At 46.2% G+C, this 17,763-nt stretch overlaps 1 protein-coding gene across 2 annotated transcripts in view; it reads right to left on the reverse strand.

The window, feature by feature from the left end:
- Window positions 1–5,235: 5,235 nt before the first annotated feature.
- The window catches only part of SRP68 (signal recognition particle 68), a 33,928-nt gene continuing 21,400 nt past the window's right edge, over window positions 5,236–17,763 (reverse strand). For both annotated transcript variants that reach the window (XM_004432782.3, XM_087441650.1), the window contains exons 9-16: window positions 16,453–16,551; window positions 14,110–14,174; window positions 11,052–11,208; window positions 10,291–10,385; window positions 9,127–9,256; window positions 7,061–7,136; window positions 6,558–6,610; window positions 5,236–6,070 (exon numbers count right to left, since the gene is read on the reverse strand). In XM_004432782.3, the coding sequence (XP_004432839.1) occupies window positions 5,843–6,070; window positions 6,558–6,610; window positions 7,061–7,136; window positions 9,127–9,256; window positions 10,291–10,385; window positions 11,052–11,208; window positions 14,110–14,174; window positions 16,453–16,551 (903 nt within the window). In that variant the 3' untranslated portion in view covers window positions 5,236–5,842. The remainder of the gene's footprint in view (window positions 6,071–6,557; window positions 6,611–7,060; window positions 7,137–9,126; window positions 9,257–10,290; window positions 10,386–11,051; window positions 11,209–14,109; window positions 14,175–16,452; window positions 16,552–17,763) is intronic.

Below are 17,763 nucleotides of genomic sequence, written 5' to 3' on the forward strand. Positions count from 1 at the left end.
GCAGATGGTGGCAATTGCCTGCTTTGCCCTGGCAGCCATAATCTGCCAGGCGCCAATATGCTCCCTGATCAGGACCAGCTTTGCCATCTCAGGAAATTGCCCTCTGTTTGTACAAAAGCTCTGCCACCAGACCCTTGGAGCCGAGCTGGCTGATAACCTCTTTTGCCTTACACTTCCTTGGCCACTGAGAAGCGAAGGTGCCTCCACTAGGTGGGCCAGGAGAAGACAAGGGCTGGTGGGAAGGGGAGTGAGGGAATGAGCCTCCTTCTTTCCGCAGGCACCGCGAGGCTGTGGCCCCAGGAATCCACAGGGTGGTCTGGAGGAGGCTCTCTTGGCTGCAAGTCTACCCAGAAAGCCTGATAAAAAGAAATGCCAAATGTTGGCGCAGAGGGAAGCAGAAGGTGACCATGGCTTGCCTGAGTAGAGCAGAACAGGCAGAAAAAGGTGCTATTTTTTGGGGGGCCTTTTACACGGAGAGTCCAGAGGAAATAGCTGAAACCAACTAACCAACCAACCTGCCTATGTTGAGAGAGTAGTGTTCCCATACTAGATGGCAAGGACCTCAGGAGTTCTCAAGTCCTGAGTTGGCTGGGAGTGCAAGGTCAAGGCTGCCTCGGGTATCTGTCCCTCCCTAGGAATGAGTCCCTTTCCCTAGCCTTGGGCAACAGCAGCAGGCCCCAGCTCACCTGTGGGACCAGTGCTGGGACAGCCCACACCTCTGGGCGACAGCAGCAGCCTGTTGCACAAGCCATCCCTGCATTCCAGAAGTCTGCGGCCCGCCCACTCTCACTCAGGAACTGCGGGGCCTCCAGGTTTCCCCAAGTTGCCCAAGGGCCCTGAACCTCTCTGCCACCTTGAAGATAATGCCTAGACTTAATAGCTAGGTCTGGGGACCTGCGGCCCCACTGTGGAGAAGTTCAGGTCTGACAGAGGCAGCTCACTAAACATGTTGCAAGGTCAACTGGAGTTACACTGGCTGTACTGAACAGCAAGGCTTCAGTTGCATCAAGCCCTGTTTACTGGTCTGAGAAAGAAAAAGGTTTATAAAACACAAAAAATGAAAGAATAACAATCTGCAAAGCTGAGGGGTAGGCCTGCCTAACTAGTCTTTGCCAGAAAACTGGAAAGCACACAAGGGCAGTTCATTGGACGCAACCTGTCGTCCTAATGACATTGCTGAGATCTAGCAGGACTCAGCTCTGGGAAGCGTAGGAGAGAACCGCAGTGCGCCTGCTTGGAGAAGGGAGAAGGCTGGCTGTGAACGGAAGCATCTCCTCACCTCTCAGCTGCATTGGCCTCACCAACGCAGTGCAGCAGCCCCCACTCTCTGGACCCTGGGCTCAGACTTTCCGGGGGGAACCTTCTCACTATCAGGCTACAGTGAGGAGGAGAAAAGACTTTTCTATGGATTCTCAGTCCTAGCGAGGCAGGAGCTCTTCCCACAAGGCCTCAGGTCAGAGCCAGGACAGGGCTCAGGTGCGAACGGGCTACAGGCGGCAGAGGAGGGAGAAGTGTGGTGTTCCAATGCCAGCTCCCATCCACGGGGGAGCAAAGGGAAGGAAATTCATATTGTTAAGTGCCTACTAGGTACTAAGCCCTCTGCACATTTTCTGTCTCCCAGTAAGTTGGAGAAACAGACATCCCTGTTTCACAGGTGGACACCTGCTCGGAAGTTAAACAGCTTGTGCAGGGTCACAGACCAACAAGTGGTAGAGCAGAGATCTACATGCTCACCAGACCCTGGGCTTCGGCTCTTCCCACATCGAGATTCTTCTTGGGCAGAATGGGGGGTGTTGGGCGACCAGCCCTTCACCCACCCACACCCCTTCCATTCCACACACGAGCCAGAGTTAACTAACACGACCAGCTTTCAGGGACCCGGGTACCTGCCCGTCCTAACTGCTTTGCCTCTTGCCAGAAGATCCCTGGGAAAAGTTCAGCCTAATACAAAGGATGTGGTTCCTTTCTAAGTAGTGATGAGTCATTCAACCATAGACTGAGCATGATGACACATAGTTGCAGTTAATGGAGGTGAACAAAACCATCTGCTGAAAACGGAGACCGCAGAGAAGCAAGGTCCCCCATTCCAACAATTAAAATCACCACGCCCCGCGGGCAAGGTGGACAGAGGAAAGCAGGGTCCCGCCAACCTTGGACTTCCCTGCGGGTCTCCACACCAGCACCGAGCAGCTCATCAGACAGATGGCCTCTGACAGAGCTGCTATGGTGGTCACAACCCCGCCCCCAAAGGAAAAACAAAACCCAAACCAAACCTTAGAGCCTTAGATCACAGTCCCCTAACAGCCTGAAAAGGTCAGACAAAAGGTTCCCACAAGTATTCCATCAGTATTTATCATTTAAGATTATTCTCTTTAACTTGTACCAACTAATAATACCACCAGCTTACACTTGCAGAGCCCTTCCTGTGCAGGTGGTGTTTCAACAGAGGGCAGACTCACTGCAGCCAGGGGCTGTGCCTGCTCTCGTGCACTCCAGCCGGCGCCCCTGCACCCACGCCCAGTATCTCTAACATCTAACAGACTGAAGGGCTAGATTCTTCCAGCTGGTATCGTCAGGATGCAGGCAGTTTCCAATTTATTTCTTTGCTTTGGAACATCGATAAATTTTACAGCTAAATCTGGTTTCCATCTCCTCTGTAGCAACAAATGTCTTTAAAAAAATTAGAACCAACACATATTTTTGCTATCTTTGGACATTTTCCTAGACCTCTGAAGGTTCCAAGCTTTGCAAGACTGCAGACAATGTGCTGTTTAGAATTCTGTGATCCATTAGCTTTTCTGTGTAATTAACGATGCTGAGTGTGTGAAAAATCAGCATTGCCACAGTGATGACAGTGAACAGGCAGAGCACAGCCCCCACCTTGAAGTCCCCAGAGTTGAGCTTCCTCTCCTAGAGGGGGTGAAGCCATCGCCTCGGCTTCAGTAGGAAAGACTGGTGATGGTTCAGGGCCATTGTGGCTACAGGGGCGCACTGCATCCCAGGTTGTCACCTCACAGCCATGGTGAAAGGCTCAGGTTGCCACCAGGTGAAGGAGATAGAACCAGGCCCCACAGTGTTATATTCTAAACAGGGAATACAAGAATTCTCACTTGGTTTAATGTAAAACCGGAGAGAGACAGTACATCAAAACAATGCATGTGAAAAGGGGGAAATCCAGGAGACTGAGCATCGAAGGGCCTGTCCAGCCCCAGCTGCCTCACACTTTTTTTCTAAACAAAACCAGCAGGGTTAAAGGTGGACAAACTTGGCCAAATTGTCTTTTCAATCCGATGTTCAGCATTATCCCCTGGTAACTAAAGCCAGCTTTTCATCTCTAGTTTCTGCAGATGAAGACTACCACCACTCAACAGATAAGAGAACAAAAACCACTAACGCAGTAGCCCTCAGGCATGTTTTAAAAATACAGACTGAACTGAGCTTTCCTCCTGCTCTCCGGATCTGGGGAGACAGAAGACGCCTACAGGGTCAAAACCTGCTGATGTACAGGGCCCATCCTAGGGGAGCGACATGAGCCAAAACTGCAGGAAAAACCACTGAAAGCAAAGCGGGTGTCCACATCCACTCCTCACACCTTGAGACCTCATTACATCTCCTGCTCCTTGGAACAAAGGACCCTGTGGCCTCTGAAGTTTCATTCTGTGAACCCATCTAGCAGTGTGCCAGCTTGAGGAGCAGCCCGGGGCCTGACTCTGAGCTGCTTCCCGGGCCCTGAGGACAGGATGGGGTGCTGCTTTTGGAGTTCTGTCCCCCACGACACAGCCTGTTTAATGTTTGGGATCCTATGTGAAGGAATGTGTGAGATAACTAGAGACCTCGGCCCTGCCAGGTCTGTCTTCTTATGTAAATATGTGCTTTTAATACTAAACACATCTTGTCGGCCTCACTGGCTGACAACAGCACTACTACTCCGAGCAGGCAGCACGAACCCCAAGAGGAAGGGAATTTCTAGCGTGGCCATGAGAAAGAAAAAGCTTAGAAAAGGTGCAATCAGAATGACTGATTCCCGATTCTGGCTCTCCACTGATGCCGGCACTCTAGAGAGTGCAAGAAGCGCTGAAAGGGCTGTGTGTACCAGAGGAGGACAGGAGCGTCCCCAGCCCCTCTGCTCGACCCTGAGGTGTGGTAGATACTGGCACAGGCAGGCTGAAGGACTGCCCACATGGTAGGGCCTTGAATTGGGCTCCTGGCGCTGGAGGAGAACCCAGCTGTGGCTGTAGCCAAGGTCAGCATGAGAATGAGGTGAGGGAGATGCAGAACCTGGCCCACAGCCTTGGTGCTGGTGAGCAGACAGGGGAGCTGGAGGAGGGCAAGGAAAAGGATGAAGGCCCTCAACGCTCCCTCAGCCCATTAGGAACACTGCCCCAAGCCTTCAGGACCAAAATCCAGGACCTCAACCTAAGATCATCTATGCTATGTCTTCAGAGGAAGGGAGAGAGGAAGAAAGAGAAGGAGGGAGGGAGGGAGGATACCTCTAAATTATATCACATAGATGATGAAACTTTTAATTAAAAAAAAAAATCAGCTTCCTGAGACTCTTTCACCCAAAGCAAATCCTAGGGGAGGAAGAGATCACATGTCTATCTTGACAGTCCCTGACAATATTCAATTCTAACTAAGAAGTCTGATTTGTCTTCCCACCATCCTCTTCTAACTTCTGGCAATTCCTTTCTGCAATTCATTGGGAAAACAACAGGCACCACCGTGCCCACAGCAAGATTCCATCTTGAAATAATGTTCTCAGATCTTTAACCATTCAACCTTCTCTTCAAGCCACTCTAGTTGGTTCCATGTCTGAACTGCACTTAAGCCAACATCTCCCATGGTGGATTCTCTTTCCTATGGGACAAGTGAGTTTCCATTTCCAAAGGGATTCAGAGGTTTCAGGTACATCTCATGTTTAAATGACTTTTATTCCTTGCTTTCTTACATTGCTTTTGTGACTTATTATTGATGCTATAATAGAAATAAAAAAGGGCAACTAAGGAAAAAATAAAGGGGTAAGGAAGAAAATTGATTAAAATATAATGGTATCTAAAAATTACAGACTGGGAACTCTTTAGAAACAGCACCTCTAACACTCCCTTATTTGGCTTCAGACATACCCGCATTGCCAAGAATTCAGGATACACCTGACATGACAGGATCGTGTAACAAGGTCCCTGAGGAGAACACTGGGACCAGACGACTGAGGGCACGTAAAAAATGGGCAGAGTCTCCAGCATCTTTGCCTTTTAATATAAGATTTGTTTTCATCATTTCTGAGTGTAACATATTTCTTCTAAAAATAGAGCTCTTTGCTTGTTCTGAAACTTCTTAACTTTCACTTGGAGGTGAAGGGGAATAAGGCTGACTGTAATTCTGGCGTGACGTTGCCAATGTTTCCTAGTGACGGACAAACTTTTCAAGGGATTCTGGATGCTCGCAGCAAGGAAGAGTTCATTGTAAATCCATGGTACTGAAGAAACACGAAAAACATTCCGAGCCTCCATCCGTGCCTGGTGTGGAGCCCTGAACACACTACTGACCAAAGGTAATCAGTCATGGTTCACACAGGACCAGATGGCAGTGACCCCTCCCCCAGGAGGTACGGACAAAGGGACCCCGCACACATCTACCAGAAGATGACAGGGTGCCATTCTAGCACACTGGTTAAGAATGTAAGTGCACAAACACACAAGACATAAGGACGCAGGGCTGAGGATGTTACATTCCCGCCCCGAGCCAATGTAGACCTGGATTTAATATCATGGAACTTGCTGGGGTTTTCTCACAATACAGACTACGAGTCAGAATCTCCCCATGCCCCCAAGGAAGAGCCTGGTTAGCTCCTGAATCCAAAGATGCCCTTGATGTATCCAGTGAGGCCACTCTTGGTCTTCTGCTCCAACTTGTCCTCAAGGGGTGGGAAAGCCACATGGTTGAGGGCCAGGTCAAAGAACAAAGGCTTGCAAGGGATGGGCTGGAATCCCGGTGGGAAGTGCACGAGGTTGGCTTGCTTGGTGACAAGGGAAGGGTCCAGGCAGAATGTCTCAAACCGTTCAACCAGAGGCTGCAAGTCAATCAAAGGGAGGAACCCAGGCATTAATCACAGACCATCAGTGGAATATGCACCACACGCTGAGTGCCTGGTTCAGAGCCTACATGTGCTATCTCACTCAATCCCACAAATCTCCTATGACGAGGTTGCCATCATGCCCCCATTTTATAGTTGAGAGTTGCTGAAACCTAGAGAGGTTAAGAGGTGGGTGGGCTGGGAGTGGGATACAGGCCTGTCAGACGTCATGTCAGAGCTCCTAGCCAGGCATGCTACTCTGTACAGCAACAGGTTCCTAACCTCCTTATTTGGGACCTTAGTTGTCATCTAGATGACACCTAACAAACCTTATACAGGCAGCTTTCAGGTCGGAGTAAAAGAAGGGAGGGAAGTATGGTATTTCCTTAGAAATTAAGGATCTTCTGTTCTACAAATGAGTACACATGCCTAGTGAGTTGTGAGTCCTACTCTTTATTCCTCAACAGCCACAGCCCAGACCTACCTTATTGTCCTTGACTTGGGAGGAAGTCTCTGTCTGGTGGGAGTCACTTGCATCTGAAAATTTCACAGGGATTCAGTAAGAACAGGAACTGAATACACTACACGAATGACACCCATCACAAGTATGGGTTCTAAATCCCTAGAGCAAAGGTAGCCAACATGTCGGGAAGTTAGCCCTCTCCTTCCTGGGTCCAAACTCTGCTGAGATGTAGTGCAGATAAACAGACAGTAAACCCCAGACCCAATGCTGTCAGCCCAGGGAAGCTAGCACAGTTGTATGGAAGATACTACTAGGGAGAAGGGACAGTACAGTATCTAAGTTCTTCTACACAATTTGATGCCTTAATGTGGCAGAAGTAATGGTAGGGAAAAATAAAAATGTTACAGATTAACCAAAACAACCCCTTTCAATCTTAAAACAGTAGTGTTGGGGGCGGGGGGAAGAGAAGAGGAATAGAAGTGAAGTTCGGGAATACAGGCAGCAAAACACAGCAGATGGCTCACCAAGGATGGCCGCTGCCTGCAGCGAGCACTTTTCCGACCTCACTTGCGTGATGAGCTCTTGCACGTCAGGCAGGTCCTGTAACGATTTAGAAAACGTGTACTCACGAGCTAGGGCCAGATCAGAGAAGCACACCAAACTAACCTGATTGAGTTAAGCAATCCCACTGGTATTTTCATAGGATTTTAGACTTTTTAAACAGTTCTCCCTATTAAAAAAACAAACAAAAAAACTAGCCTGTTTCAAATGGGAAAAGCTATGCCATGGCTTAAGGAATAATGCCTTTAGATAGTAATGATGATAATGATAATATTAATAAATAAATTTATCATACACTAAATGCGTTATGTGCCAGACATTGTTCTAAGCAGCCCACTAATTGCTAATTCCATCTTCATGGTAATCCTGAGGTTGTCTGTATCCCCGTTTTACAGACGAGAAGACTGAAGTACAGAGAGCCAAATAACGTGCCCTGTCACACTCCCAGTGGCTGCAGGGCTGGGAGTCAGAACCAGGCTGTCTGCCTCAAGGGCCTAAGCCCTTACCCACCGTGTCCCACCCACTCTACAGGGCAATGCCACTCTCTTGCCCCAGTCTCTTACTTGGCAAAATTTGGAATGATCTGATAAGGTCTGGATACTGCTGAATCCCTCACGCCTCTATTCCCTGACACTGTTCCCTGAAATCATCCAGCACATGAGGTGGGAGGGGCATTTGTAAACCACCTCTCTCTTCTCTCCTGAGATGAACCATCCACAGTGGGTTGCTGCCACATCTTGACGACACCCCACCATGCTGCTGCTGCCACACTGGGCACCCACCCTCCGCCCACACGCATCTACTCCTTCCTCTCTCTCTGCCTTTGCTCCAGGACCTCTTCCTTCTTTGTATTCACAGATGGGCTCCTCATGCAAGTCTTGTGGCTGCGACAAAACCACAAGCTCTCTGAAGGCAGAAACCAGGTTTATCCTTCACCCAGAGCCCAGTGCTGTTCCAAGCAAATGAGAAGAGCTCAATCCAACAGCAGCAGCTCTCACACACCGCCCTGTGACTACGTTAATAAAAGTAACCTTAGTGCGCTTTTCTAAACAGTCTCCACTAGTAAAATATACACGGATTCTTTGGACCAGCCAGCGCTTTAAGAATCTCTACATCGTCACAGCAGCCCATAAGCTTAAAAAGCTTAAAAAGCTAGCTCCCATTTGACAATCAGTAAAATGAACCAAACCACCAAGTACTTTAGATCAGCATGTAAGCTTTGATGTATACCCAAATCGCCTGGGGGTCTTGCTAAAATGCAGATTTTGACTCAGTAGGCCTGGGGTGGGGCCTGAGAGTCTGCATTTCTAGCAAACTCCCAAATGCTGCTGCTGCTGTTCCAGACACACTGTGTGGAAAGGCTGCGGCAGTGGTTCTCAACTTTGCTGCATATTAGAATCATTGAGGGGCTTTAAAAAACCCCAATGCCCTTTCTAGACCCCATACCAATTAGAACCAGAATCTCTGGGGGGAGGACCCAGACATGCACCTTTAAAAATCTTCCCAGGCGATTCCAACATGTAGCTGAGTCTGAGAACAGAACTTCAGGGTGTTTTTTTGGTGAGGAAGATTAGCCCTGAGCTAACATCTGTTGTCAATCCTCCTCTTTTTTGCTGAGGAAGATTGGCCCTGGGCTAACATCCATGCCCATTTTCCTCTACTTTATATGTGGGACGCCTGCCACAGCATGGCTTGATGAGCGATTTGTACGTCCATGCCCGGGATCCAAACCTGTGAACCCCGGGCCGCTGAAGCAGAGCATACGAACTTAACCACTATGCCACCGGCTGGCCCCGTACTTCAGGGTTTTTTAACCAGTAGAATGGTTAAAAGAGGCTTAGTACCTAAGTCCTCCTCTGGCCTGGAACGCTGCCATGAGTTATACAGCCTGCAGCTCCCAGGCACTCAGGGACACACCATGTCCCATGGCCAACCAGGCAAGACCAGCTTCAGAAGGAGCCACAGTCCCTCCAGAGCCTTACTACACAACCTCTCAGGGCTTGGAAACAAGGAGAGGCCAACAACTCACCTTTAAGCTGTTCCTGAAGGCTCCAGCATCAGAATTTACTTCATTTGCATATTTCAGGACTCTGTCATACAGGACCAGGGCTTCGCTCCACTTCTTCACCAACACATAGGACTGAGCAATGAAAAAACACCTGATGGAGAAGGGAAAAGAGCCAGAGTACTCTCAAGCAACAATTACCCAAGATCAAGGCTTTCTTTGCAGTTTAGGCTAAATTTTAAATTTGGAAACAGGTTTCTTAGGCTCAGGATCACTGCATGGGCAACTTCAACATTCAATGACCAGGTTTGCCAGGCTAACCTGCAGACTCTGCCTGCAATCAGAGATGACAATGTAGTTCCAACACTGACCCACTGTCTTTTACTTACTGGCTGACTCTGCAAAGAAGGGGCAGTTCCCAAAAGGTGCATGAAGAAAGCTGGGGACAGGCAGGAAGGAGGAATGTCGCTCGGCTCAAATACAAATCCCACCCACCACTGCCCACACATCCACGTCACAATCGTTCATCTCTGCTTTTCCTTTTTTCAAAAACCAAATCTGAGAAATCACTTCTTAATGGGCACTACTCCACTGGGATCAACAGAGCCTGAGCACTGCTGGCCCTTGACAGGACAGAAGGGTCCACAGGAGCAGGGAGGAGGGAGCAACGTGAGTGAAGACAGGACACCCTGGAAAGCCAGAGAGCGCTGGGGTGTGAGGGTTGGAAAAGTAGGGCAAAAACACACACGGCTCTACTTTGCCATTTTGTCTAGATCCACATTTTGCTACACAGCCCACTTCCAAGTTATAAATAACATGATTCCTTTACAAAATAGACAGGTTTAGCTTTCTCCCAATTCAGTTCAGGTTCAGCTCTGGTTCTGCTAGTTAATATCTTTTCCAACACTTGTCGCTTTCCTCTGGAAGGAGGGAGGGAAGAGGAGGGAGAAGACATTTAATGTGTGTGCTCTCCCAACCTATCCAAACAGCAAACAAGGTATACCGGAAACGCCCAGTCACAACTTTTAACAGAGCTCTCCCTTGAATACACTGAGTGGACCATTTCTGATCATGAGCAAGCTATCCATAGAGCCAGCAACCCAATCTTCCGGGGTACACAACATGCTCCCAAGGCTTACAGACCCACCGGGCAGCAGAGGAGAGCCCGTCTGCCCCACAGAACCTTACCTGTAAGCCTTGTACACCAGGGTCTTGAGGCCTATCTCTTTCTGGAAGGCTTTGTCCTCCTCTAAGCCAGGAAGCTGGAGCAATTCCACCAGATTCTGCACAATAAATGCAATAAGAAAACTCATGAACAGGAGGCCTCAGACTGAGTTTTTGACAGAAGACTTTGCAAGAACAGACAAGGGTGAAAAGAAGAGACTTGGCTTGAAAAAATGGGGAAAAGTCTGTGATGAATGACTTGGCAGGAGCCACACCTGGTGTCACCTCTAACTCCCTGATACTGAACGCTTATTTGTCCTTTATGACTCAGCTCACATCTCACCTCCTTCAGAGACTTCTTGAACCACCTCAGCTAGAGGGTATCTCTCTGGCTCTGAACTTTCACTTCAGAGTGGCCCACTCGTCTGACCTCTAGACAGACTCTCAGGTTGTCTGCACGTGTCTCACAATCTTACTCACTGACCAACTCCCAGTGGGCTGAGACAGGGTGGCCTCAGGTCTCAAGATGCTCCACAGCATGTGGGAGAGTCTCATACGCAGATGAAGGACTCAGTGAATACCTATGGGCTTACTAGTCTCTACACATCCACACATCTGAATAGTGGGCTCACAGAATGCTCAACTAGTACAAGAACAAGACCTCTCTGTTTTACCAAGACACTAGCAGCTCCTGGTTGTCACAGCCTTTTTGCTAAGCAGAGCTGTCATTTTGTGTCCCACACATGCAAAGGACAGGCCTTTGCTTTCCCAACCCCAAGGGTCACCTGTAGAATGATGTCATAGAGCCGGATCAGGTCCTGGGGCCGGGGGGAGCGCTTGCCGTCATCTTCTGGCTGCTGCTGCAGCAGAGCCTTCTGCAGACCTTTAGCCATGTTCTCATTACGCTTGATTGCCGTTGACAGCTTGATGTAAGTCAGGTAGCTGGAATGTATCACATGTCAGCTCAGGTTATGCTCAGGGAAGCTGACGTTCTGAGAAGAGCAGTGGACCACAGGTTGGGACTGACCTAGGGGAAGTGTGGGGGTGAGAGCATATCGTGCAGCAGGGCCATTTGGCATGGGCCTCCAGCTCAAGGGGCCCTCAGTTCTGGCTGCTGTTCAGTGGCAAATGTGCAGGAGACCAGCATGAGATCTTATGACAAAATCTGGCTTTAGCTTGAATTACATCCTGTTTCTTTTTAAGAGCCACAGAGCTATGAATTTCAGAGGACTGCTAGTCCTTAGGATGATCCATGGATGGAAAGCTAGTTCCCGGAACAAGGACTAGTTAACTGCCTGGCCCACACTATAAGGACAGCATGTTCACGTGACAGCTGCTCTACTCATCTGATGGCCTTCTCTTCTCAGAAAATACTGAAGGACAGTCTCTTTGGATAGTTATGCTTATCAAACATGTATATACTGGAGACTATGCACGATGCCTGCTTGTTTGAACTGTACCACCTGCAAAGTCTCTTTAATATGTGGGGATAAAAACATGCTAACTATTTAAAAGTCTGTTTAAGAAGCGTTTAGGCCTCCAGATCCCCATCCTACTCTGGCAGAAGGCTGGAGCATCCCTGGGAGAGGATACAGGCTGGGGACAGGGGACACAGGCATAGCTGAGGTCAGGGGCTCCATAATGAACACGGGGATTAAGGGACTGTCAAGTTCTGAGTGCTGACCTAGCCACCTTCTCCTGCTGAGCTTCCAGAACAAGAGCAGCCTGGTGTATTCTGGGGATCTGACCAGCCCAAGAAAAACACTCATCAAGTTTCTGGAGTCAGGGTCCTTTAGGGAAGCCCATAGATGATGAGCTCCACATATGTGTGCAGAGCTCCCACCAAACAAGCCACATTCTTTAACAGGAGTGGATGAATAAGGATGGCCAGACATTTAAGGAAAACATCTAACAAGACAGAAGAGGCCAAAACTGAGAGGGGAAAAAAAGCAACTTGCAATGACTAGACTTTGCAGGGAGAAGAAAACTTCAGAAAACTACTATTAACAACCTCAGAAAGATAAGGGGAGACTTTGTGGTAGTGAAATTAGAAGTAGATGCTATATTTAAAAAATAAAATTCAAAGAACACAAACATGCTCTTAAAATTAAAATGGCAACAGAAATGAGAAAGCTTATATAAGAGTAGGATGGTAGAGTGGGAGTAACAGCTGAGAGAGGACAACAGTGGAAAGTGGCACAAAAGGCCTAAATCCCCAAATCAAGAAGTAGCAACATACACACTAGGTGTCATTTAGAGACACCGAGATAAATACCAAAAGAATTTGTTAAAAGAATTAAAAGTGCCTGCTTCTGAGAAATGGGAGAGAAGGCCATAAGACGGATTTTCCTAAAGCTTTGCAGAAAAAATCAGACTCTTCAAACGAAGTAATCATTACTCACATTGGCACAGGAATTCAGATATATCTTTACAAAGTTTTATTAAAATGCAAGAGCTACCTGATTCCTAACTTCAATTTACCCCAAAGTTGGCCTTCAAATCCTAATTGAAATCCATGATCCTCATACTAGCTAGACTGAAGGTGGGAGAACAGATCCAAGGTCAGGAAGCCTTCACGATTTGAAAGTGTCCTGAGCCTTGTTGAAGCTCTCAGGGTCTTTTCAAGGTTAGGAAGCTGGATCAACTCCTGACTAACTCTTTGAGGCTACTAACTACAAACACCTCCCTTAACCTCCTGGAGCCTCATCTTTCTCATAGGGTTGTTGAAATACAGGACATCTAAGGGCCATTCTTGCTCGATATTTCACGCATCTGAGTCATCTGGCAGTCAGTTTGACATTCCTGTAATACCAATTCCCTAAGAATGGAGATTAAGGTAAGGAGAGGAGTTTTTGTGGTTTTTATTTTTATAAAGAAGGGAGAGGGCAGGGGAATGGCTGAAAATATTGCCAGGTTCACTAAAAAGTTACAAGCAGTAACTAAGAAATTAAAATTTCAAGGTCATATGGAGAAAAGAATCTGATAAGAAGTGGAGTTTTCCCAAGTAATTTTATTTCTCCCTAGGAAGCTCCAAATAGGTAACTCTTCCTTCTTCCTTTCTTCTGTGAAAAAAATAATCCACCTTTTAAAAAAATTAAACTTGACAAGGTAATTTCAAAATGTATATGAAAGAGCAAAGGGACAAAAACAGTCAAGAGATGCCTGAGGAAAAACCTAGTGGGGGGAACTTGCTCTACCAGACGTCAAGACTTACTGTAAAGTTCTAGTAATTCACTGTACGGGCTGGTGTAAGTACAGACAAACAAATCAGTGGAGCAAAAGAGAGTCCAGAAAAAGAGCATGCAAGGAGAAAATGGGATGTATGCCTGCCGGAGATGACACTGCAGATCAGTAGGGAAAGGATGGAGCAGCCAATACACTGTACTGGAACAGTCTATTATCCTCCTGGAAAAGGTGAAGCAGATCCTTTCCTGACTCACAAATAAACTCCACTGGAATTAAACTTGAGTGGAAATTGAACTTAAATGTGAAAGGGACAACGTAAAACATTCAGAACACAGAGGAGGAGAACTTTAGGAGCTTGGCACAGGAAGGAGTGATTAGCTGTAGAAGAGGGGCAGGAATCAACCAGGCGGGGCCCTAGGGAGCTGCAATGCTAATGGTGGTATTCCAGTTCCTAAGCTGCATACAAATTTCAAATTACATATATATTAGAATAATACACAAATGCAGTATATATACTCTTATATGATAATATGTACAGATACATTAGTATTATTTAATATATATTAAATTATAAATTAAAACATACACCAACATTATACTTTTTTTTCTAATGATGTATTTCACAATGTTAAAAAGTAAAAAAATTACAACGCTTACCTGTGCAGGTATTGAAGATTAGATACCTTCCCCGACTCCCCTTCAAGGGTGTAATCTCTCTGTTTCTGCAGAAAGTGAAAAAGGTAAAGATAAAACAGCTGATCCCATCCTTCGCTCTGACCACCTCATTCAGTGGTGTGGTCCCCAAAATGCCCTGGAACACAGGCACAGACTCTAGTAAGTTAGGTTCCTCAAATATCAAAGATCTACTGGACATCTTCCAGCAACAGGGTCACTCAGTTGCCACTGGCATCTAAAAACTGGACTTGAGTAAGAGAATTCAGAGTAATGGCCAATAAGGCTTCCTGACCACTGCTCCCAGTGTCCTGACCCGAAGCACAAACAGCAGACATTCCACAGTCCATGGTTCCATTATCAGGTTTGCTAGATCCAAGTTCAACTCTTTGTGCTGTCAGCTCCTGTGTTTTATGGTTGGCTGAATAATGGCCCCCGAAGATGTCCATATCCTAACGCTGGAACCTGTGAAGATGTTACCTTACACAGTAAAAGAGACACTGCAGATGTGATGAATTAAGGATCTTCTGATTAGCCTGGATTATCCAGGTGGGCCCAACGTAATCACAGGCTCCTTATAAGAAAGAGGCAGGAGGGTCAGTGATATAGAGAAGATATTGGGACTGAAGCAGAGGTCAGAGAGGAGAGAAGATGCTATGCTGCTGGCTTTGAAGATGAAGGAGCCATAAGCCAAGAAATGTAGGTGGCCTCTAGAAGCCGGAAAATGCATTCTCTGGAATTTGGAAATGGATTCTCCTCTAGGTTCTCCTAGAGCTTCCAAGGCTGCAAGGAATGCACCCCTGAAAACCCCTTTTAGACTTCCAGCCTATAGAGCTGTAAGATAATAAATTTGTGTAGTTTTAAGCCACTAAGTTTGTAGTAATATTACAGCAGCAATAAGAAACTAATACATGTTGGTATCACCATATTCATTTCATTCTGTGAGATGTCCCCTGACTGCTGTGAATTCCAGGTGAATGATGGAGGCTGGGGCCCTGTATGTACCTGTTAAGTGGATGAAGGGAAGTGTAATAAACAAAGGCAGCTTAATGGGAAAAGGAAACAGGTGACTACAGCCTAACAAATATTTATTGAACATTTTATACTCAAGGTTCTGTGGCAGATGCTGAAAAAAATATATAGTTGCTTTTAAGATGCTTATAATCTTGAGGAAAATATAATGAAAAAGTAAATATAAAACAACACACAAAATATGATGGTGTAGGCAGGCTTCTCAGAGATGGTGAGCTATGAGCTGGATCTCAAAAAACAGGTGGGATTTGGACTGGTGAAAAGGAAGAAGAAGGATAAACCAGGTGTGAGGAGGGCAAGGAGAACAGTGTGAGGAATGCACTGAGGTGGGACAGGCATATTAAGACAGTGAGTACAACAGCTTGAAGCAGAGGCCTCAGAGGGAAGCAGTGAAGTACAACGCTGGAAATGGAGGCTGGAAACAGACGGGGGAAGGCTTGTACACCAGCTCAAGGAGTCTGAACTGTATTTGCTAGACCAGTGGTCTCTAAAGTAGGGTGCACACAGCCCAAAGAGTGTGGGTATAAGAAGAAAACTAGAACTTCTATTTATATTTATCTCATTTCTAAAAACTTTATTTTAATGCATTTTCTATATTACAAATCAGTTGAATAATAAGGTATATTATTTACAAATAAACATACCAGAGGTGCATGGTCAATTTTATTTACAGGGTACATTATTATAAAAGTTGGGAGACCACTGCTCTAGACCTAGGGGAATCACTGAGCTTTTCATAATTAGACAGTGAGATGGGATCTAGAAAGACTGAATTTGTTTCTGCCAAGAAAGGCCTGGAGAACTGAACTGAGACCAAGATAGGAAAAGCAATCAGGAGACCTTTGCAGTAGTCTAGGCATAAGAAAAAAGGCTGATTAGAAACAGGAGGAATGGACAAGCAGCGAAAGCAATTACAAAGAGAGAATAAATAGGGTTTTTGGTGACAGAATAAAGAGAAAAAAATGGTTCTGAGGTTTTCAGCCTAGATGCCTGAATGAATCACAGTGATATTATTAGAAAAAGGGAGCACTGGAGAAGTCCACCCGGAGATATGAATTTAAGACCAAAGGCTTAACAGGAAACCATTAGGAGGAACAGGATAGAGAGAAAAGAATTTCTCAACCTGATGGCGGCCAGAGGCTTTTGTTGTTTGTTAGCCAATCACCACACCTAAAAAATACAGTGGCTAAGAGTGAATGCACTCAGACCACTGGGACCCCACCCGAGAATGAGACACACAGACTGAGGAGGACCTCAGCCCAGAGCAAGAGCCAGTGGCTCAGCTGATGGTCCTACCTGATCCGGCCTGAGCTCTTCCCGAACGGCCTGGATAGCATCCCGACACTCGCTGAGCATGGATTCAAACAGACGCTCCTTTGTTTCTTCACTTTCAGCCTAAACAAAGGCAGAATGTACTAACAGATTTTCTTTTGAGTGAGTTACGGTATTCTGATGGGAGGAGGGCATAACAGCGCTTTGACTTCCCCCACTACACAAGAACACACATATCCAATAAAAAACGCCCCCAATCAGAGATCATTCAATTGTTATATTTTCCACCATATAAGATTTTTCTTAGTGTCTTATTCACTAGTCGTATGGAAATGGGAATTATATAAAGTGAACATACTGAAAAAGTATCCGTATAACTGATCTGAAACTGTCAGACAACAGATGCTTGAAATTTTTTCCTCATAGAACTTTCTGCTACTTTCCTCCACCCTTCTACCTCTGCTTAGGACCTACACCTGGCATCCCTAGAGGGGCCTTACAGACTAGATTTGGGGCACTGCTGCCTCACTGAAGCACAGCCACCAAAAGTTTCTTTTCCTTTCCCTCCAGAGCAAACTGTCTTATTAAACTCCTCTGTATGTGAGCAGAATTACCCTTACATATATACCCAATAGACTTGAAGATACAAAATTTCTTTTAGGTCCAAGCAAGTGAGCAACATTACTAATCAATACCTAATCAAAAACAGATTTCTCCTAAATATCATATGCAGTTTTCTTCACCACAGAAATTCTGCACTCAAATATTCCATATGGCCACACTGAGGACATTTTTTGGGCAGACAAGGCTGACAGCACTTGATGACAGTCTTTGTACAAGTACAGGGCGTCACCCCTCTGCTAACCAGCTGGGATAAGACAAAAAGTGATTCATTAACTGAATACCTGCCAAACCACATTATCATTCTAAAGAATCTGACTGAGCAGGTGGGAATGGATGAAAGGCAGAAAGGAGATGAACTTGTGTTACTGGCAGACCCACTGTGACATTAAAACATCAACATTCCATTATTATATTTGACTTTCCACAGAAACTAACGTCCAATCTGATCTCTTGACATTCCACTGACCTCTAAGAAAGCCCAAAAGAAAACCCAGTAGTGCCCACTCCTTTAAGAGGTGGTTGGTAGGGGCTTAAAGAAAAATCTTTTCTTCTCTTAAGAACTCTTATGTTTTCCCTAGTTCCCAGTGTGCAAAAACTTCCTTGTAAATTACACAATATAAATCAAACATACTTTTCTATTTATAAGTTACTTGACTTTCCTGTTGTTCACTAACTTAGGAACAAATCGGGGGCACAGTCATTCTATAAATC

Source organism: Ceratotherium simum, chromosome 16 (genome assembly GCF_057802395.1).
Source record: "Ceratotherium simum simum isolate JZ-2026a chromosome 16, ASM5780239v1, whole genome shotgun sequence".
Classification (NCBI taxonomy): domain Eukaryota; kingdom Metazoa; phylum Chordata; class Mammalia; order Perissodactyla; family Rhinocerotidae; genus Ceratotherium; species Ceratotherium simum.